Here is a 23,654-nt window from a genome sequence, read left to right as displayed (position 1 = left end):
CTGAGAATGATTCATCACCTAAATAATACCTGCTCTGTGGTGGTCCTGACCATTGAAGAACAGGGTAAAAGCAGGCTAAAAAAGTATGTAGAGAAATATGGACTACAGTAGAACTACAAAGTGCTTCTATATGGTAAGTGGAGCTGATAAAATGGACAGTGAGTGTAGAAACAAGGAGGTGGTTTTAATGTTATGGCTGATCAGTGTATATATTTATATGTGTGTAGTATGTAATGTAAAGTAAGTGCAGGATAAATGTGCAGGTTAAAAGGTGGGGGAGAGAGATATTGTGGGGGAAGGAGGGCTGGCTGGTCAGTGTTAGTTAGGCAGTTACTTGCCAAACTGATTAGTGGAAAGGTGGCACTCTGTTATTCACTTGTGTAAATGCCCTTGTTATAAACAGTTATGGTTTAAATAGTCGTAGTGGCGCAGCAGTAAAATATGCTAACCCACCATGGCCTTGATCCAGGGTTCGAATCTCGGCGGTGCTATAAGCCACCTGGGCGCATACACAGACATGATTGGCTATGTCTTTTGAGACTTGTCAGTGTGCTCTCAGTGTCGGTCCCACGCCTGGATGAAAACAAGAAGGGGTTGCACCAATAAGGGCATCTGGTGTAAAAATGTGCTAAATCAGGTATGTGGCCCAGAATTATGCATTGTGGTGACCCCTAAATATAGGAGCAGGAAAAAAATACAACCCCAAATTAGAAAAAATTGTGACAGCATGAAAAATGCAAATAAAAAAATAAAAAACACAGAGTTTCTTACATTTACTTTGACTTTTATTTGATTGCAGACAGGATGAACCTGAGATATTTCATGTTTTGTCTGCTCAAGTTGTAGCCTAGCTGTTAAAGTACTGGACTAGTAATCAGAAGGTCGCTGGTTCAAGCCCCACCACTGCCAGGTTGCTGCTGCTGGGCCCTTGAGCAAAGCCCCTAACCCTTAGTTGCTTAGACTGTGTACTGTCACTCTACTGTAAGTCGCTTTGGATAAAGACGTCTGCTAAATGTCGAAAATGTAAATTTTATTTATTAATAAACATCCATTCCTGCATTTCAGGCCTGCAACACATTCCAAAAAAGTTGGGACATTAAAGCATTTAGCACGTTGTAATGTTACCATTCCTTTTCACCACACTGATTTGGGGTTGTACTGCTTGTCACTGTTGTCCACAATAAATCAGTTTTGTTTGGTGTCTTTATTCTGTTTGTTTTTTTATTATTATTTCTCTCTCAGTAACTTTGTCTTAGTTGGTCTTTAAAATTGAATTACTAATTAAGCAAGTAATTCCTGTTTTATGTTGTATACCCAGCTCTCTTTAATTCTCAGTGGGCTGTTTGTAAGGTTTTTAAATAACTTTATTTTTGTCCTTTTCTTCTGTGGTGGTGTTAGAGGGTGTGTTATGGGCCCGACATTCCACTTCAGCATTCCAGTGCTCGACTTCGGAGTTGTGTCCTACGGTAAATTACCTTTGAACTTTGTACTTTATTAATTAACTATGGTTAATACTTTTCTACTCCAAAACCCCAGTACTTTTCCCATTTTCTATTTGCATTTCCTCTCTGCATTAGGTTAAAGGTTCACATACACTTGTTTGTTTGTTTGTTTATTAGTATTTTACTGTCATGGTTTACACTTTGGTTACATTCATGACAGGAACGGTAGTTACTCATTACACAAGAGTCATCAGTTCACAAGGTTATATCGAACACAGTCATGGACAATTTTGTGTCTCCAATTCATCTCACTTGCATGACTTTGGACTGTGGGAGGAAACCGGAGCTCCCGGAGTAAACCCACGCAGACATGGGGAGAACATGCAAACTCCACACAGAAAGGACCCGGACCGCCCCACCTGGGGATCGAACCCAGGACCTTCTTGCTGTGAGGCGACAGTGCTACCCACTTAGCCACCGTGCCACCCCACATGGAACATGGTTATAATGTATTATTATTAAAGTTGGTCTCCTGGAAGTGTGTACGTTTAATTAAAAAAAAAAGTATAATAATCTTCCCATTATAAACTGGTGAGTACAATTGGCAAGACTTTAGATTACACCGGAAACCGGACCCACTGCTACCCTAACTAAGATAAAGCAGTGGTAAAACATAAAAATGATATGAAATGAGAAGAAATGAAATTACTGCAATGTTTATTATGTAGTGTATGTGTAAAAATAACTCCAAACAACCAAAACCACATTTTGAAATTGAACACTCTTATATGTACATGTTACTTTTGATCTGTTTTAGTTTTTCATTAACTCTAAGTATCCTGATCTGTATTTCACAGGCTTTCCTCACACCTTGACCTGCTCGCTCAGCAATACATCTCTGGTGTCTATGAGCTTCAGTCTGCGGATTCCCGGAGATGGGACAGAATGGAACAGCGTGAACAGTGACCAGCAAGTTTCACAGCTACACAGAAATGGCTGGGGACCAGGGGATAATGCATCTGAGAGGCCTAGAGAGTTCACAGTGACACCCAGTTCAGGCACCATCCGAGCTCAGAGCCAGATGGATATCAAGGTGTTTAAGCTCTTCCTTTGACTCTTCCACTGCATATTTGAAACATATTTGAATTGATTTCACTATGCAAAGGCTAGCCTAATTCTGCTGAGCCGGGCTGTCTTGTCTATCCTTTTTAACAATGTACTGACTACATACACTGATCAGCCTTAACATTAAAACCACCTCCTTGTTTCTACACTCACTGTCCATTTTATCAGCTCTACTTACCATATAGAAGCATTTTGTAGTTCTACAATTACTGACTGTAGTCCATCTGTTTCTCTGCATGCTTTTTTAGCCTGCTTTCACCCTGTTCTTCAATGGTCAGGACCACAGGACCACCACAGAGCAGGTACCAATTAGGTGTTGGATCATTCTCAGCACTGCAGAGACACTGACATGGTGGTGGTGTGTTAGTGTGTGTTGTGCTGGTATGAGTTGATCAGACACAGCAGCGCTGCTGGAGATTTTAAATACCATGTCCACTCACTGTCCACTCTATTAGACACTCCTACCTAGTTGGTCCACCTTGTAGATGTAAAGTCAGAGACGATCGCTCATCTATGCTGCTGTTTGAGTTGGTCATCTTCTAGACCTTCATCAGTGGTCTCAGGACGCTGCTCACTGGGCGCTGTTGGCTGGATATTTTTGGTTGGTGGACTATTCTCAGTCCAGCAGTGACAGTGAGGTGTTTAAAAACTCCATCAGTGCTGCTGTGTCTTATCCAGTCATACCAGCACAACACACACTAACACACCACCACCATGTCAGTGTCACTGCAGTGCTGAGAATGATCCACCACCTAAATAATACCTACTCTGTAGTGGTCCTGTGGGGGTCCTGACCATTGTAGAACAGCATGAAAGGGGGCTAACAAACCATGCAGAGAAACAGATGGATTACAGTCAGTAACTGTAGAACTACAAAGTGGTTCTATATGGTAAGTGGAGCTGATAAAATGGACAGTGAGTGTAGAAACAAGGAGGTGGTTTTAATGTTATGGCTGATCGGTGTATATGTGTAATGTGCACCCAACATAACCCTAAGCCAGACTAAGCTGAGATTATCTGTCCTTGCTTCCCTTACTGGCTTGTCTCGCATTGTGTGTCAGCCAGTGGACTTTTCCAATCATCCCTAAATGTCACACCTTTATAAAGGCTAATATGTTGTATCTGTCTGGCGGTTTATGGGCTCCGATGAGTTGGAGATTGTACCTGTCAGTACGCAGAATGTCCCGGTCCTGCTCTTTGATAGTTCTGTCATTCATTTTAATTAGGCCTGGTTATTCGGACAGGTCTGAACGAAGGATCAGCTCTTCGGGATGGAAGCGACAGCTAAGATTACGAAGTGTAGGCAGAGTGCTACACTCTGCTAAAGTTTTGCTACAGTATGGATGGCATTCGTTTGATCTGACCATTGTCTGAGGTCTACTGCTGCTCAGCTACACTACATAAAGGATTCATATTATTATTACACATATTCTTTTTAAACTATATGTATTCATGAAGACAGTAGACTGTACATTTACATGTTGGTAAACTTTACCTTTTACAATTCACCCACAATACAACCACAGACTCTCTTTCCATGTCAACTGTAACATGGACAAAGGAACATTCAAATTCAAATATTAACCCATGAGCATTCAAATATACTGCATATTTATTTATTTATTAGTATTTTAACATCATGTTTTACACACTTTGGTTACATTCATGACAGGAACGGTAGTTACTGGTTACACAAGGTTTACCAGTACAAGTCTTAACGTCAAATACAGTGATGGACAATTTTGTATCTCCAATTCACCTCACTTGCATGTCTTTGGATTGTGGGAGGAAAACCACACAGATATGGAGAAAAACATGCAAACTCCACACAGAAAGGACCCGAACTGTTCCACGTGGGAACTGATCCCAGGACTTTCTTGCTGTGAGGCGACAGTGCTACCCACCAAGCCACCATGCCGCTCAGTGCATATTAAACATATACATTCTACTATGTCACTGAAATCTATCGGCTCTAAAATTAACCACCTACCTGAAATACTGACATAACAGCTACTAAGACCCACTGAGACATGGTATCTGACACCAGGACGTTCTATACATTGCGAGGTGGATCATCGTACAGTGCAGGCAAACATTGCATACATGCCCAGTCGTCTACATCATTTTGGAAAACAGGATTCATCTGATCCGTCAATCTACTGTCGTTGCTCTGATGTCCAGTAGCTGTGTGCACTTTGTAGGGTCTTTTGACAGTGCACACAGAGGGTTTAATGCTCTGTGTGTTGTGTAATATTGGATTAAAATGAACCAGGATTACAATTTTGAGCAGCTTGAGCCATAGTAGCCATGTAGGTCTGTACTAGACACCATAGCCTGCATGTCCTTTGGCAGCAATGAGTCATAGCTGCCAAAAATCTGTCAGCGAATCATAGCATATACCTTCTAAGACCACTGTTAGTGGGTACACACCACAGGTGGCTGTGAGGACCTCTTGTTGTTTTGGAGATATGTCAACACATACTTCAAAATCTCAACAACAACTGCTGTACCTTATACATTAATACCAGTACAACACACACTACCATGTCATCACCATGCTAGTCATCACAGTTAAGATTCTTGTTGAAGCTTGTTGTGCAGTCTTGTCTAGAACACCTGTTTAAGGCTAATTTGTGCCTTCATTAACTTTTAATTGTGGATTAATGATTGGTTTGTTGTTTAATATGGCTCTAAACCCATTTCCATTCAAGTGTTGTTTAACAAATAAATCCCTTAGAACTTTAAGTGGCCACTTTATGGCCAGACGAATGTCAACATCCCTGCTTATTATTGAGTTTATGTGTTTCACACCCATTTCTTACAGGTGTATAAACACAATAACATAAAATGAATCGTATGCTTCCAACTTTAAACAGCATAAAATCATTGACTCAATCTCGACTGAACAGTTCAGGCTGGTGGTGGTATGAGGATTGACATACCAGTCAAGCACTGTTTGAATGCCATAGCGTATCTGAGCATTGTTGCTAGCCATGTGCATCCCTGTATGGAAACAACTCACTATGTCCACAAAGCAAGAGTCATTCTATTTTTTTGTTTATTTTTTTTTGTTATTATTATTATTCCCCCCCCCCCCCCTTTTTTTCCCCCTTTAGCGCATCCAATTGTTCAATTTGCATCGTGCTTCCTCTCTGTCTATGCCGAACCCTGCCCTGACCGAGGAGATCGAAGTTAACCCATATCCCCTCCAAAACATGGGCAGCAGCCGGATGCATTTTTGCCACCCACACATTGATGAGTGTGGCGCCACCTAGCGTTGCATGCGGAGAGACACACCCTAAGGGCACTCTACCTCATCTCTGAAATAACCTCACTTAGACGTTTCCTATAACCATCTACCAGTCTCTGACATCAACTGAGAGAAAGTTTTTCCCTCTCCTCCATGCAGAATTTCTTCAGCTGTGTGAGGTTTGAGGGGTTTCTTGCATGCACAGCCCGTTTCAAATCACCCCACAGCATCTCAATAGGATTAAGATCCGGGCTTTGACTTGGCCATTCCAGAACTCTCCATTTCCTTCTTTTGAGCCATTCATTGGTGGATTTACTGGAATGTTTTGGGTCGTTGTAATGCTGCATGGTCCACCTCTGCTTCAACTTCATTTTTTGGACAGATGGTCTTACATTTTCTTCGAGCACCTTCTGATACACTAAAGAATTCGTTGTGGATTCTATAATGAAGAGCTTGCCAGGCTCTGATGCTGCAAAGCAGCCCCAAACCATGACATTTCCACCGCCATGCTTCACAGTTGGTATGAGGTTCTTGTGCTCAAATGCTGTGTTTGGTTTGCGCCAAACATGTCTTCTGTTACTGTGCCTAAATAATTCAGCTTTGGATTCATCTTTCCAAAGCACATTGTTCCAGAAGTCCTGGTCTTTGTCCAGGTGTTCTCTGGTAAACTTTAGTCTTGCCCTGATGTTTTTTTTTTTTACTTGTACAGTCTCTTTCTAATGGTAGATGCATGTATGTTGCTATCAGCTGTGGCAGGAGCTACCTGTAGGTCCCGTGATGACATTGTAGGATTATTGGAGACTTCTTTACGCATCTTGCGGTCTGCTCTTGGGCTGAACTTGCTAGGACAACCTGACCTGGCCATGTTGACAGTTGTTTTAAATGTTCATCACTTGGCTGATTTCTGATTGTTTTGAGATCTTTTTAAATCCCTTCCCAGACTCATATGCATTTACAACCTTCTTTCTGAAAGGCTCAGAGAGCTCTTTAGATCTCACCATGGTGATAACACTCACTTCAACAACAATCAAGAGCAAACCAAACTAATTTCTGAGGTGTAAATAAAACTCCAATGTCCTCTAACAATGGTCTAATCATTGCAGCTGGTGTGGTGCCCCTGATTCTGATTTTAGACATTTTAAGTAGTAATAAATGTGGGCGTCCTAACTTTTCCTCACAAAATTTCTATTTTTGTTCATTACATTTTACAACTTGTGTTTAAAAGTAATTTTTTAACATTTTGTTTCTCTCAGTATTGTTAAAATGAAGCTCAAATGTTCATATGTTTAAATATGTTCAAAAAGACAAAGTTTTCATGGGGTTTCTTAACTTTTTCACATGACTGTATTATGTGATGTAATTACGTTAGAACCAAATGTTATGTTAGGATATAACCAAAGCAACTGAGGATTAAGGGCCTTGCATAAGAGTCCAACATTAATAACTTGCCTGTAGTGGCTTTACCGACTGAGCCACCACTGAATTAGGACAGCAAGAGCAAAGGGTTGGGGGGCTTGGTGGTTATGGTACTGGACTAGCAATCAGAAGGTTGCTTGTTTAAGCCTCATCACCAACACGGTGCCACTGTTTGACCCTTAACCGTCTGCTAAATACCACAAATGTAATGCTGGCACATCTTGTTCCCTTTAAAACATGACTTTTTCTTAGGGTCAGTCGGGAGTGGTGTAACTTACAGTAATTGAATATTGCTTATGCCTGCTACAGGTGACCTTGTGCTTGAACACAGTGCGGCTGTACAATCTGGCTCTGGTAGTCGATGTGCAGGGAGTCGGGGAGGAAGTGCTGGCTCTTCCAATCACGGGCAGGTATGCTATCCACACTTAAACACCACATTTAATGTTTAATGCAACCTAACATAAACTTTGTGTAATTAAATATCAATATCATACCTGGATAGGGACAGTCTATATCAAAACAAGTGTGTAAATGCATCCAAATCAAGGGCCTTTAATTTTTGGTTTGATTCCCCAGCCAGGCGGTCAGGATTCTTTTTGTGTACAGGGTCCTTGTGGGTTTCCTCCAGGTGCTCTGGTTTCCTTACACATGTCCAAATACATGCAGTCAGGCTTGTATGTGTGAACGTTTGTGTATTTTTATGCTTGCCCTTTGGTCAACTGGGTGTTTTTTACACACACACACACACACACACACTTTCCAATTATTCTGATTGCATGTTTTTGGACTGTGGGAGGAAATCAGAGCACCCGGAGGAAACCCACACTGACACAGGGACAACATGCAGGCTCCACACATAAAGGAGCTGGACCACTCTACCTGAAAATCGAACCCAGGACCTTCTTGCTGTGAGGTGACAGTGCTACTCACAGAGCCACCCTGAACCCAAAACACATTTAATCAAATCAGGTTAAAACCTGACTGCTCATTCTGGTCGATTAGTGAATCACTCTGGAGTCCCTGTCATGAGGCTTTAAATTCCAGCTCTGCCAAGCAACCATTGTTGGGCGTTTAAGCCAGGCTTTCAACCCGCTCAGCTTTAGTAGTGACTGTGCTACAACAAACAAGCTGGGACATGTGAAGAAAATTTGATTGTACTGTACAACAGAATATAAATATATATGACAATGAGTTCTTTTGCTTTAGGTAGCAGTTTGGAATGCATTGTAGCCATATATTTAAGTGAAAATGCACCCATATCTCCACGATGCATTTAAACCAGAACCTTACCCAATACATAAAGCTACTAATAATGATATAAGTGCTTCTACATGTTACACATAATTTCTTAGCCAGTCATGCAGGGATGAGGGTCATAGATATAAGATCTTACCCCAGCCATAATCAGGGTCACCATTCTATTAAATATTTTAAACTTTTAAACTTGTTTTAAGCTAAATTTGACACCTTCCTTTGATATTAAGAGAATGAATAACAGAATGTGAAACCCCAATCATCTTTACAAAAAACAGGGTTTCATTCCTGTAACCAAGACAGGAATTTGAGGCTACAGTGGGCACAGGCTCACTGAACGGGTAAAAATATGTATAACAAACATTAATGGTCTGATGAACTTTACATTTTTAACTTTACATTTTGTTTTTGCTCAACATGGTTGTAAAGATGTTTTATTTGAGTTACTGTAGCCTATTCATCTCACATCAACAAAGCATTGAAATTCTGTTAACTGGGTATCTTCGTTTTTCTCAACATTTTGTGTAAAACTCAGAGACTGCTTTGTGTAAAAATCAAAATTTAATTTTAATCTAAAATAAACCAGCCTGTCAGGCAGTAATAGCCATGTCAAGTCACTTAGATCACATTTTCCCTCTATTCTGATGTTTAATGTATAGATTAAATAAAGCGCTTGACCCATTTCTGTGTGATTTATGCATTAAGCTAATGCCACATGACAATTAGACATTCAAGCAGGTGTACCCAAGTGCCCAATGTATGTACAGTGGTACCTTGAAACTCACCGTCATTTGGTTTTAAGAGTGGCGTCGAGTTTTAAAGGTGTTGAGTTTCAAAGTATTTTTTCCCCCATAAGGATGTATGATAACCCTGTTAATGTGTTCCATTGATGCATTCCTCGAGCTATAACACAAGTTTAAAAGTAAAACAGAAGAAAAATCCAGCTAAACACAGATACATGTGGATGCTTTTAGAGTGGATTTGATGGTTATTCCACACAAATATTTGATTTGTCTCATATGAGCACTTTGATGACGTTTTACCGCACCGCTCAAGCCAAGTGCTGAACAAAGCGGCTGTTTATTGTTAATTTGAAATTAAAGAAGTAATTTTGTTCAAGAAGCTAAACACGAGAGTTTAAAAGAAACGTCGAGTTTAAGGGTACAAATTTCTCTACGAAGTGTGTCGAGTTTTCACTGTACATTGTTTCTACAGAGTAAAACCAGTTACTTTAGCCATGTGATTAAATTTCCACTCTTTGTATACATAATGATATACACAACTACATAGTTACATAAATACATAGTTTTCTGAGCCTTTTGACTGCTACAGTTGCAATTGGAAATATTCTGCCCTATTCACCATAGAATGCTGCGGAAATATACAACAAGAAGTCTCAGTAAAGAATAGAATATTTATTGATACATATAAGCAATTCAGTTTCACCACAGAAGGCACTACTTTCCTCCTCTTTTGTATTTCTGTGAATCTATGATGCCAGTCACAAGGTCAGGATTGCCAGTTCCTGCAGCAGAAAAACATTCCCACATTATCACTGACCCACTTCCATGCATTTTTTTTCTTTTCTTTTTTATTCATGCATTTTCTCCCAATTTAGCGTAGTCAATTTGTTTTCCGCTGCTGGGGGATCCCTGATTGCAGGTGGGTATATTGCTGCTCACGTCTACTCCGACCCGCGCCACAGCACTTAGTGGAACCCTTTTTTAAGGCCTCAGCATACTTCATGCGGAGTGTGATGTAATTGCGGAGAAAGCGAACAACCACGGATGTCACGCAGAGGCTTTGCTTGCCTTGTCACGCACTCCACGGACGACGACACTCCGCGACAACGCCTGATTGGTTGGTAAAAAAAGAGCCATGCCATGAACACATACATGGACAATTTTGAGATGCGTCTCAACTGTGATCATCGGCTGCATCCGAAATCGCATACTTCCATACTGAACAGTACGCAGGAGCAGGTAGTGTCCGAATATGTAGTATTCATTAAACAGTACGCGAAAAGTACCCGAACAATCTACTGCTTGGGCGGCCATTTTTGTGTATGCAAACACAGCACACTTCCATACTGAAAGGGCTTACTTCTGTACCATCCGAGCAGTGCGCACTGCCTCTAATTTTGTACGTACCGTTTAAGTATGCAATTTCGGACACAGCCATAGTTTTTCGGTAGTCATAAAACTTAACATCATAAATGTCACAGCGTCACCTGCAGCCGTGAAGCAGACGCGACAGGCAAAACGAAACCGCTGTAAGCTCGCGAATCGGTGTTCGGCTTTGTGCATACTTTCGTAGGAAGTATGCGGAGGCCTTTACCCATGCATTCTGCACAGGCGCCTCTCTGTCTGCTAATCAGGGTTCTTACACAGTGTTTGAAGACCCCACCCACATAATCCGGTCACCCCACACTAGCAGAAACGTCTGCTGCAGGCACTGACAATTATGCCAGCTAGATGGCACCCAGCTGATCGGTGGCAATACTGAGGAGTTCAGAATCTCGGCGCTGGTGTGCTAGTAATATCTCACAGCGCCACCTGGGCATCTCCCCACTTCCATGCTTGACCGTAGGGATAGTATTCTTCTGCCTAGAAGCCTTTCCTTTCTGGCACCAGACGTACTGCTGATCAAACAGTGTCAGTTTTTAATGTGTCACTCCATAGAGCTGTGTTTCAGGCCTATTTAAATGACTTGTGGAGTATTTCTAGTCAGCACTTTTTGTGGTTCTTGGTCAAGAGTGGTATTTGTTATGCAGTCTGGCCATGAAGTCCTTGGTTGTTAAGTAATCATTTGTTCCAGCCTTCATCAGGTCATTCTGACTTGCAGTAACACTGTTTTTCTCTTAGTTGTCCTGATAGTATAGTTAAGGTCTTTGGGTGAAATTTGGGCTTTTTACCACTCCCTAAAGTTGGACCATCTGGACATTACTCCCAACGGTGTCTCTAGGAATGTTCTAATTCCCAATGTTCTTTTGGTGCAATAAATGTTTTTCCAGCTTTAGTGACAGCTTTGGGTGGTGAAGCACATTAAGGCTCATTATTGAGTTCCCAATAGTTTAATCATGTTAAAACCCAATTTTAGATCATACAGACTAGCAGCAGGTTTCAAAATATGGGGGTAGCAATATTATATAGGGGTGAATAATTGTGACATTGTAGTATTAACAAAATATCCTGCTACTCTAAAATACTACATCATTCATATTTTTTGTTCATTTTCTGTACCATTCAACAACATCCCCAAATCAGAAAAAGTTGGAACAGCATGAAAAATGCAAATAATAAAAAACATTTAACATTCTTACATTGACTTTTATTTGATTGCAGACAGGATGAACCTGAGATATTTCATGTTTTATCTGCTCAACTTCATTTTATTTATTAATAAACATCCATTCCTGCATTTCAGGCCTACAAAACTTTCCAAAAAAAGTTGGGACAGTAAAGCATTTACCACTTTGTAATGTTGCCATTCCTTTGTTGCCACACTTAAAAGACGTTTTGGCCCCGAGGATACCAAGTGATTTAGTGTTTCAGCTTTTATTTTGTCTCATTCTTCCTGCAAACACGTCTTAAGATGCACAACAGTACGGGGTCATTGTTGTCGCATTTTTCATTTAAAAATTCTCCACACATTCTCTATTGGGGACAGGTCAGGACTGCAGGCAGGTCAGTCCAGTACCCGTACCCTCTTCTTCCGCAGCCATGCCTTTGTAATGTGTGCAGCATGTGGTTTTGCACTGCATTTCTCAGTGTACTTTTCTGCATTAATGCTGCCATCACAGAAGTGTAAATGACTTTTGCCAAGGGCACTGACACAGCCCCATACCATGACAGACCCCGACTTTTGAACTTGTTGCTGATAACAGTCTGGATGGTCCTTTTCGCCTTTGGTCTGGAGCACACAGCATCCATTTTTTCCAAAAAAGACCTGGAATGCTGATTCATCTGACCACAATATACGTTTCCACTGTGTGATGGTCCATCCTAGATGCCTCCGAGCCCAGAGAAGTCGATGCCGCTTTTGGACATGGTTAACATAAGGCTTCTTTTTTGCACAGTAAAGTTTTAAGTGGCATTTGTGCATGTAACTCTGTATTGTAGTGCTTGACAAAGGTTTGCCAAAGTAATCCCTTGCCCATGTGGTTATATCAGTTATTGTTGAGTGACGGTTCTTGATGCAGTGCCGTCTAAGGGATCAAAGATCACGGGCGTTCAGCTTAAGCTTGCGCCCTTGGCCTTTACGCACTGAAATTCCTCTCAAATCCTTGAACCTTTTAATGATATTATGCACTGTAGAGGGAGAAATATGCAAATCCTGTCCAATCTTTCTTTGAGGTTCATTGTTTGTAAACATTTCAATAATTTTCTCACACATTTGTTGACAAACTGGAGATCCTCTGACCCTCAGCTTTGCTCATCAAAGATTCAGCCTTTCCTGGATGCAGCTTTTGTACCAAACCATGATTACAATCACCTGTTGACATCACCTGTTTGGAATCACATCATTATTTCGTTTTTTTTTACCTCATTACTAGCCCTAAATTGACCCCGTCCCAACTTTTTTTGAAATGTTTTGTAGGCCTGAAATGCAGGAATGGAGGTATATTTACAAATGAAATGAAGTTGAGCAGACAAAACATGAAATATTTGTGTTCTTACCTGCATCCATTTATCCCCCAGTCGATCCTTAACATGTACATAACACAAATTTACATCTTGTCCACTTATTTTCTTCGTAGTTGTGTTGTTCCTGAAGTGCACTTGGAGAGTCCTGTGCTTCAGTTCCAGAGCTGCTTCCTTGGTTACCCCTATGAGCAGTCCATCAGGCTGATAAATGACACAGACCATCATGCATGTTATGGCCTACTAGAGCAGGTAATATCAATACAAATGCATTATATGTTTATTAAAGGCTAATGGACCTGTGGTTAAGGATAGGTAATCCTAACTTGCTTTTAAATCTTATTTGTTTAAAATTAATTTTACATACATTATTAACATATTTCTGGTTACTTCATGATATTTATCATGCATATATTAAATTTTATGTATGTATTAAACACTTGTACAATTTTTTGACCTAGCTTTCTAATTTCTCATTAGTGATTAAGATTACCTACAGTTAAGAATGACTTCTCTGAGCCCATATAAATATGAAATTGAATGCAACTATAAGACTAGTGCCTAGTTCACACTACATGATTTTTGCCCTGATTATTGCTTGCTGACTGGTCGCCGCTTGCTAGTAGTTTGGAGGCATTTGCTCGGGGATCGAAACTCGGCCCTTGCTCGCTATGTGTCAACTGTTTAACGACTTGATCCGAGCAGCTCGCCTAGTAGTTGCGAGTGGCAGCAAGTACTATGTCGAACTACAGCCAATGAGAACGCAGGATACGGGGTGAGGGGAAACTCTGGGGAGGAGTGTAAAAAACGTGGAACTGGGGCATAATGTGGTTTCTGTCCGAATACATTGGCACACACACAAGCTTTACAATATTTGTGATCTTATTGTCCACGCCAAACCATAATACCAACAATGCATTACAAAAAAATATTTATTAACCTCCAACTCACTACAGAAGAGACAATCCCTGCGGGTGGCATAGCTCAATCCACTCAGATTTGTGTATTTTTCCTACTTGCTTTTATGCTGCATATCAGTGCACAAACAACTTTGATTGCTTGCTTACTGTTGATGTGCATTTTTGGACATGATATCATTAAACCCTTCGTCACTTCTCGCGTGTGACTTCATGACAAAACGTAGTTTGGGAGACCAGATAGACTCGCCTTCGATTCCGCCCGGTAAAAGATCGTATAGTCTGTAATCCCCTATTGCCGATCAGTCGTGTAGTGTGAAATACACACTGACTATAAAGACTCCCAATTGCAAGAGATCCAGTTGTGTAGTGTGAACTGTACAGCAATCTGACCACTTGGAAAGTCGTGTAGTGTGAACTTGGCATAAGCCATTACAACAGAAGAGTCAGGAATGTCACTTACTATTTGTGCATGATTATTCAGTCAAAGAATCAAAAAAGTGATGTCCATCATTACCTCTATGTCCCCTGTAAGGGTATGTAAACTTTTATATGGAAGTGTATGTTACATGGCATCCAAAACAAGTCAAGAACTTGAGGAAAAGCACAGATCTGGAGAAGTTGGAGCTCAGTTTAGTCTAAATTGAAGAACATATGAAACTACAGCCACATGGCATAGATTAGGCCACTTCTCCTATTGTAGAGGGACACTTTTGAACGGCTATTTAGATTTGCATATGGATCAACTTTATTTAATGTTTCAGCAAATAAGCTTTTGTAGAAATCATTACATTAAATACTTTGTGTTTGCTTGGTATGTTTGCTTGGTATAAAAATGATGTGTGACCATTTATGACAAAATGTAGTTCAATATTACTACTTAAATTACTAATTATTTAAGTAAATAAATATTTCCATGAGCAACTACAGATCTGTTATTCCATCCAAATCCACCTTAATCATTACAGACCACCTCCCCTGACCTTAATTAACCAATATTTAACATATACACCAATGAGGCATAACATTATGACCACCTTCCTAATATTGTGTTGGTCCCCCTTTTGCTGCCCCATACGCAACAAACTGTGATGCACTGTGTATTCTGACACCTTTCTATCAGAACCAGCATTAACTTCTTCAGCAGTTTAAGCTAAAGTAGCTCGTCTGTTGGAGCCTTCACTCCCCACGCCCATGACCCTGTCGTCGGTTTACCACTGTTTCTTCCTTGGACCACTTTTGATAGATACTGACCACTGCAGACTGGGAACACCCCACAAGAGCTGCAGTTTTGGAGATGCTCTGACCCAGTCATCTAGCCATCACAATTTGGCCCTCATCAAATTCGCTCAAATCCTTACCCTTGCCCATTTTTCCCTGCTTCTAGCACATCAACTTTGAGGATAAAATGTTCACTTGCTGGTCGTTGTTATGCTTGGTCGGTGTATGTCCAACAAGCACTTGGGTAGTGCAGTGGTCTGTTACAATACCCACCTTTGCTGAGCTCCAGATTTGAAACTCAGCTGTATTATTGGTCGACTGGGTGTCTACACAGACGTGTGTCTAGGGCAGACGGTGGCTAAAGCCAGTGATAAATTGATGCCCCGTCCAGGGTATTTCTTCCTCTGGCCCAATGTTTTCCGGTGTAACCCTAACTGCTGCTGCTGATTAAAAATAAAATGAATATGTCCAACAAAGAAACTGATTACTGTAATTTTGCCTTGTTTTATGGCCAGTACGTGTCTAACATATGGTGTGTTCGTGTAGGAATATGAGGAGAACCCAGTGCTGCTCTACTCCAGTGCTCATCCACGAGGAGTCATCCAGCCATACAGCACACAGCAGATCCCTCTGGTCATCCAGGCTAAAGCAGTGGGTCAGCTGCAGCTCACTGCTCTTATTGCAATTCTAGGCCGACAGGGACCTCCGCTGGTGAGCGTGTGTGTGTGTGATTGATGCCAATGAACCTAGTGTCTCCCTTATTATTTTTTAATTGTATTAGATGGTGAAACAAAGGCATACATTTCAAACAAAGCCCACCAAAGTAAATGCAAAATACAGTTTTTATTCATTTATTTATTTATTTTTTACAGTGCCTTACATAGGTTCAACTGTCACGATTTAGCTCTTAGGGCAAGAAAAAATGGGATCCATGCGAGTGTTCTACTGCAAACCCTAAGGCGTGTCTAACAAAACCTTGATTCTAGACGTGGACTGATAAGTTAACAGTTAAACTTTCTGGATACACATGTTCTATTAGATCTGGTGTAAAGCTAACAGCATTCGACAACTAGAACATCATACCAACCGGCAAACAGTGGCTAGAGTGATGGCATGCTCTGCTCTTTAATTGTGTAATTACCAGAAAATGGTCAAAAACTGGCGGCACTGTGGCTCGGTGGGTAGCACTGTCGCCCCACAGCAAGAAGGTCCTGGGTTTGATCCCCAGGCAAAGCGGTCCGGGTCCTTTCTGTGCGGAGTTTGCATGTTCACCTCGTGTCTGCGTGGGTTTCCTCCGGGAGCTCCGGTTTCCTCCCACAGTCCAGAAACATGCAGTCAGGTTAATTGGAGACACTGACTTGCCCTATAGGTGAATGGGTGTGTGTATGTGTGTGTGTATGTGTGTCTGCCCTGCGATGGACTGCCCCCCCGACCCTAATTGAATAAGTGGTTAAGACAGTGAGTGAGTGAATGTAATTTTCATCAGCCACTTTATCCTGGTCAGAGGGTCTGTCTGAAGCCTTGCTGCCTACTGCCTACCTAGGCAGCTGCCTAAGTAGAGAAGACTAGAATGCCAGCTAACATCTTCCTCCATGTAGCAAAAATGGTTACCGACAAGCCGGAATTTGCAAATAAATTACACTTGTACACCATTTTTCCATCATATTTGTAATTTTTTATAGAAAAGCTGTGCCGCACTGAATGCTGGGATTGCCTTCACCGCTAAGGCAGCATCGAATGCTCCCTTGTTATTCAGTCAGTTTATAGTTTCAAAATAGGGCACTTAGTATGCAGCATTTTAAGGTATCTAAACATTTAGACAGCCTTCTTCTCAGGAGCGTGTAGATGATGTAAAATTCTGTCTATGTAGAGAGCTCACTAGGTTTTTAGACAGAACCAGAGTTCGACATGTCCAGTTTCACCCAGTCATAGTCAATTGTCTGTGTAGATGCCAGCTGGCCAACAGCTAGTGTAATAGACTGCTATTATGAGCACCCATTGAACAAGAATAATTCCACTTCAATATGACTCAAGAAATTATTTGGAGGGCGCTAGTCAAAGTCCTAAGTCCTAAGACTAACTGTGATGTTGTGTCAGAACCTCAAACAGACAGTTCATACCTTCTGAAGTGACTAGATCAAAGCAATTCTGCATCCAAGATTGGGTCAACATTCGTCCACAGTGGTGAAAAAAAATTATCTCTAGTTATCAGAGCATCTGGTTGTAGTTTTTGCTTAAGTCTAGGCTGGCAACCCTGATCATACAATAAACCACAAAAATAAAATATAAATAAAAACATATATTAATAATAAAAAAGGGTGGCCAGGTGGCACAGCAGGATATTTCGCCAGCACACCAGCACCGAGATTCTGAACTCCTTGGTTCGAAACTTGGCGTTGTCGCCGGTCGACTGGGCACCATCTAGCGGGTATAATTGGCAGCGTCTGCAGCACACACTAATTGGCCACCGTGTCTGCTAGGGCGGGATGACCGGACTATGTGGGTGGGGTCTTCAATAAATAACTACACACTATGGGTCTGTTCGAAAACCTAGTGAGTTACCTTGCTGTCTTACTGCCTACATAGGCAGCTGCCTAAGTAGAGATGATTCTAATAAGTCAGCGACTTATAACGCTTACTAAGCTAACACGCTTACTAAGCTAACGTCGCCTCAATGGGATGAGGCGACACAACCCACTAGAATGCCAGCGAACCCCTCCCTCCATGTACCGAAAACTGTCACTGACAAGCCCAAATTTGCAAATAAATTACACTTGTACACCATTAAATAAAACAATCATTGAGAATTTATTTACATTTGAATAGGACTTTAATTTTTTGTGAAAAAAGTTGTGCCACACTGAATGCTGGGATTGCTTTCACCGCTAAGGCAGCATCTGATGCTCCATTGTTATTCAGTCAGTTTATAGTGTCAAAATTAGGCACCTAAGTAGGCAGCATTTTAAGGTATCTAAAATTCTTCTCTTGTACTGCTGTAACAAGTTTAATTTTCCTAAGGGGATTAATAAAGTCTTATCTTGTCTTATAAAGTCTTATCTCTTATTGTACACTTTATAGGTTAAATTGTTATATAATAACATTTCAATCAGAATGAAACCATTACATGCATCTAATGACTCATTAGCCATATCAGTGCGCTCCATATTGTTCACTTTCTCTCAAATCAGTGTCTTCACTTAATTTATGATGTTATTTTCAACGTTGTGCCTCTAGCAAAGTGCAATTAGTCTGCGGTTCAGGCACTGTATGCATAATGAGCTAGATCTGTTGTAAATTAAACGGAGATGCCAACTGCAATGTTGGGGCTAATACCGGTGACAGAGAACGACTGTGCCTCGTCAGCTTTGTATATTTTTATACAGTGACTCAGAATATAGAACATCTAATTCAGGGGAAAATTGTCTGGCTCAGTGCAAAAATTGCTTTCAGGGAGTCTGAAAAAAGTAATTTCCTTACAAAGAAAGTAGGGCTTAACCCCCTCCACTTCTAGTTGTTAGGCAACTGATATGGGCATTGAGACTGTGTAAGCCAATGGAATCTCATAGCATACACTATATAGCCAGAAGTATTTAGACACCTGACCATGAGCTTTTTGGACATTTTATTTGGAAAACAAGTGAATAAATAGAGTGATATCTATGTAATCATTTTACAACCCCAAATCAGAAAAATTTGGGACAGTATGGACAATACAAATAAAATAGCAATGCAGTTATTTTGCAATATATAAGTTAATACATATTTAAATGTAGTTTTTATATAAAATACATACACTGATCATCCATAACATTAAAACCACCTCCTTGTTTCTACACTCACTGTCCATTTTATCAGCTCCACTTACCATATAGGAGCACTTTGTAGTTCTACAATTACTGACTGTAGTCCATCTGTTTCTCTACATACTTTTTAGCCTGCTTTCACCCTGTTCTTCAATGGTCAGGACCCCCACAGGACCACCACAGAGCAGGTATTATTTGGGTGGTGGGTTGTGCTGGTATGAGTGGATCAAACACAGCAGCGCTGCTGGAGTTTTTAAATACAGTGTCCACTCACTGTCCACTCTATTAGACACTCCTACCTAGTTGGTTCACCTTGTAGATGTAAAGTCAGAGACGGTCGTTCATCCATTGCTGCTGTTTGAGTTGGTCATCTTCTAGACCTTCATCAGTGGTCAAAGGACGCTGCCCACAGGGTGCTGTTGGCTGGATATTTTTGGTTGGTGGACTATTCTCAGTCCAGCAGTGACAGTGATGTGTTTAAAAACTCCATCAGCATTGCTGTGTCTGATCCACCTATACCAGCACAACACACACTAACACACCACCACCATGTCAGTGTCACTGCAGTGCTGAGAATGATCCACCACCCAAATAATACCTGCTCTGTAGTGGTCCTGGGAAAGTCCTGAAGAACAGCATGAAAGGGGGCTAACAAAGCATGCAGAGAAACAGATGGACTACAGTCAGTAATTGTAGAACTACAAAGTTCTTCTATATGGTAAGTGGAGCTGATAAAATGGACAATGTGTGTAGAAACAAGGTGGTTTTAATGTTATGGCTAATCGGTGTACATTAGAACTGTAATCAGTTCCACAATCAGCATCAGAGCTCCTCAGCTTTGAAATAATGATGAATTTATGCTAACTGAAGGTTTGTTATTCTAACAGTGACCCCTTATTTGTCCCGCCCTTCTGTATCTCCCATAGGAGTTGCTCCTGTCCTGTATCGGCCAGGGACCTGTTGTCACCCTCTCTGCCAGTGAGCTGCACTTTGGCACCATCCCTGTACTCACTGACATCTCAAGGACACTGCAGCTGTCCAACAAGTCCCCAATTCCGGCTCTTTTCATGGCACAAATGGTGAGTGCAGTCTTATTTAATCAGAACCAGAGTAAAGTTATGACAGACAGGCAGACTTCTTCTATATACCTGGATAAGCTTTTGTGATGATTCCACAAGACACAAACTAGCTCATTTTCCCACTGGGGTATTATATGGATTAAAGAGAGTGGTTAACATTAGCATTTAACAAACGCAAGCACATCAGAGCTGACATTTCAAACTTGTTGGTTCAAATCGTAGCTCTGCAATCCGTTTGGGCTGGGCACCTAGTGGCTTATGCTCATTCAGGGTGGGAGTCGGATAGGGACTCCTCATAACTGAGGCAATTACGACCTCTGCTGGCTGATTAATGGCGCCTGCAGAGAGACGATGGATAATGCGTTAAACAGGGTGTGGCGTTCCGTACACAAAGCTGATCCGCATATGAACTCGTCTTGTGCAGGTGAAAAGATGCAGTCGGCTACTGCACACGTGTCGGAGGGGGCGTGTGTCAGTCTCGCTCTCCTCAATCATGACGGGATCAGCATCAGTAGAGAGAAAGCATAATGTAATTGGGTAACTGGATACGCTAAAAAGTCGGGAGAAAAAGGGAAGTAACGCATAAACAAAAACCCATTAGCATTCCTTTCTTACAATCAGTGGTACAGAGTACTCCTGAAAGTCTTGCTTATGTTTGTTGCTTTCTTTGCTTTATGTGCACATTTTTATTATTTCACCACGTTCTTCCTCTGACCATCCAATGTCTTTACTTTAGGGCTGTCGTTAATTGCGTTAATTAACGCAATTAAGGCGTTAAAATTTTTTATCACGATAAAAAAAATAAATCGAGAATAAAATGTTTAATCAAACGAATTTTTTGTGGCTTTGTTTATGCCACTTTAAACATGCGTCACTGTGGTAATTTGCGCTGTTTTCGCATAACAATATTGTGTTTATACTGTATAGCGATAACACGGGTTGTAAGTTACAAAATACTCAAGCTGCTGCTGCAAAATATTGCGAAATGTAGCGTGTTTCGAATGATAATTTTAGTTTGAAAACACATAAGAAATCATCACTGGACAAAACTACATTTATCTGATCTTTTGACGCTTCGATATCATCTTTGGTCAAATCACGCCTTTGTCTCATTAGGCAGCTGCGCTCATGGATACACGCTACAGGCAAATTGAACTCAGGCAACTTTATTTGAGATGAATTTGGATGGAAAGTCCATGGACTGTACACGTCGTGAGAACATTAGAAACACTTAAAGTTAAATGGATCACTTCAACATAGCTAACATGACGGGTCTACATGACGTTATTATACAAGTTGCATTTGGAAATGGTTCATATTAGTACCCTGTGAGCACTTGTTTTCAGTGGCAAGGTTCATAGTCGACAAGAAAAAGATCCTCACCTTTGCCAGATAATATGAACAGACTTTTAAATAATTCAATTATTTAAAGTCAGTTTAAATAATTGGCTAAAAGATGAGTGTTAACTCTATATAGACATTGACTGGCTTTCTAAAGATAATTTAAATGTAATAATTTTATCATAATTTTATTAGATTTTTTATTGATAAACATTTTCTTGTAATAAACGTGCATAACTGTTCAAATCTTGTTTAGTTATTTTTACATAGTTATAGGCAAGTAATTGCGATTTAAGAACCAAATTAATCGCGATTAATCGTCTATAACTATGTAATCATATATATCATGACTAAAAATGTTAATCGTGTGACAGCCCTACTTTATATAAATATATAATCCTTATTGGAATAGATCGTGTAAGTGCGTGCTTGCTATGGCATAGGCAGGCAATTGCTTTGGTGTTAATGATTGGTATGGTATCCCAAGTGGTGTTACCAGGTGGTTGCTAAGGTATTATGTTGTTATAGTATTGGTAGATGAATAGTGTTTGATATGGGGTTGCTAAGTACATTTTGGTTGGCTAAACACTTAATCCAGGCAATTGCTAGGGTGTTGCTGGGTATTTCGGGGGGTTAATGTGTTGCTAATTAGGGCGGGTAGCACTGTCGCCTCACAGCAAGAAGGTCCTGGGTTCGATCCCCAGGTGGGGCCGCCCGGGACCTTTCACCAACCAAAAAAATATCTAGCCAACAGCTCCCTGTGGGCAGCACCCTGTGACCACTGATGAAGGTCCAGAGGATGACCAACTCAAACAGCAACAATAAATGAGCGATCGTCTCTGACTTTACATCTACAAGGTGGACCAACTAGGTAGGAGTGTCTAATAGAGTGGACAGTGAGTGGACATGGTATTTAAAAACTGTGTCTTATCCACTCATACCAGCACAACACACACTATCACAACACCACCATGTCAGTGTCACTGCAGTTCTGAGAATGATCCACCACCCAAATAATACCTTCTCTGTAGTGGTCCTGTGGGGGTCCTGACCATTGAAGAACAGCATGAAAGGGGGTTAACATGTTAAGTAGAGCTGATAAAATGGACAGTAAATGTAGAAACAAGGAGGTGGTTTTAATGTTATGGCTAATCGGTGTATATCCCTTGTTGCTGTCATGGGTAAAAGTACAATGAGTAAAATTGTCTTCCGTGGGGCTGATGGGATCTTCCAGCAAGAAAATGTAACATATCACATGGCTAGAAATGTCCAACATTGGTTGAAAGAGCATGACCAAGACTTCCAAGTACTACCCTGGCCCCCTAATTCCACAGACTTAAACTCAATTGAGCATCTGTGGGACCACCTTGATGGTTGTGTTTGCTCTATGGATCCTTCCCCACACACCCTCCAGCAGCTGTGGGATGCACAGCAGTCAGCATGGCTCCAGATACCTGTGACAACCTACCAGGACCTTAATGAGTCACTCCTAGCACATCTAACTGCTGTCCGTGCTGCACACAGGGGTTACTCTGGATATTAGCTGGTGGTCATAATAATGTAACTCAACTGTGTACATATTAGCAAGCTTCCAATGAATTAAACTCGAGCATGTCTTGCACAAACCTGGTGTTATAGATCTTTTTTCACACCCTTTTTCACATGTCATTTTGACATGAAATCACATGACAAAAACAGGTATTAGCAATTACATTAATTTAGTGTTCCATTCCATTTAGGTTTAGGAGAGCCAGGTGCCTGTTATTGCTCAAGTGTAATGAGAGGTCACACTAAATACTTGTCACATTAGCTTATATTAGCTGTTTTTTTCTGACTTTCTTTCAGAAAAAGGTGGGACAGTAAAGCATTTACCACTTTGTAATGTTGCCATTCCTTTTCACCACACTTAAAAGACGTTTTGGCACCGAGGATACCAAGTGATTTAGTGTTTCAGCTTTTATTTTGTCTCATTGTATCTGCAAACACGTCTTAAGATGTGCAACAGTACGGGGTCGTTGTTGTCGCCTTTTTTCGTATCAAAATTCTCCACACATTCTCTATAGAGGACAGGTCAGGACTGCAGGAAGGCCAGTCCAGTACCCGTACCCTCTTCTTCCGCAGCCATGCCTGCTCTAAGATCTCAATGTACTTTTCTGCATTAAT

The 23,654-nt window shown here is 41.0% G+C and overlaps 1 protein-coding gene across 1 annotated transcript in view; it reads left to right on the top strand.

Annotated features, from left to right (window-relative positions):
• hydin (HYDIN axonemal central pair apparatus protein) overlaps positions 1-23,654 on the top strand; it is a 262,192-nt gene that overhangs the window by 70,329 nt on the left and 168,209 nt on the right. Inside the window, exons 13-18 of the mRNA XM_063004123.1 lie at positions 1,399-1,466; positions 2,300-2,535; positions 7,543-7,643; positions 13,247-13,382; positions 15,815-15,979; positions 19,998-20,150. Coding sequence (XP_062860193.1) covers positions 1,399-1,466; positions 2,300-2,535; positions 7,543-7,643; positions 13,247-13,382; positions 15,815-15,979; positions 19,998-20,150 — 859 coding nt within the window. The remainder of the gene's footprint in view (positions 1-1,398; positions 1,467-2,299; positions 2,536-7,542; positions 7,644-13,246; positions 13,383-15,814; positions 15,980-19,997; positions 20,151-23,654) is intronic.

The sequence above is a fragment of the Trichomycterus rosablanca genome, chromosome 11 (genome assembly GCF_030014385.1).
Source record: "Trichomycterus rosablanca isolate fTriRos1 chromosome 11, fTriRos1.hap1, whole genome shotgun sequence".
Classification (NCBI taxonomy): Eukaryota; Metazoa; Chordata; class Actinopteri; order Siluriformes; family Trichomycteridae; genus Trichomycterus; species Trichomycterus rosablanca.
This window is presented reverse-complemented; position numbering and strand designations above follow the sequence as displayed.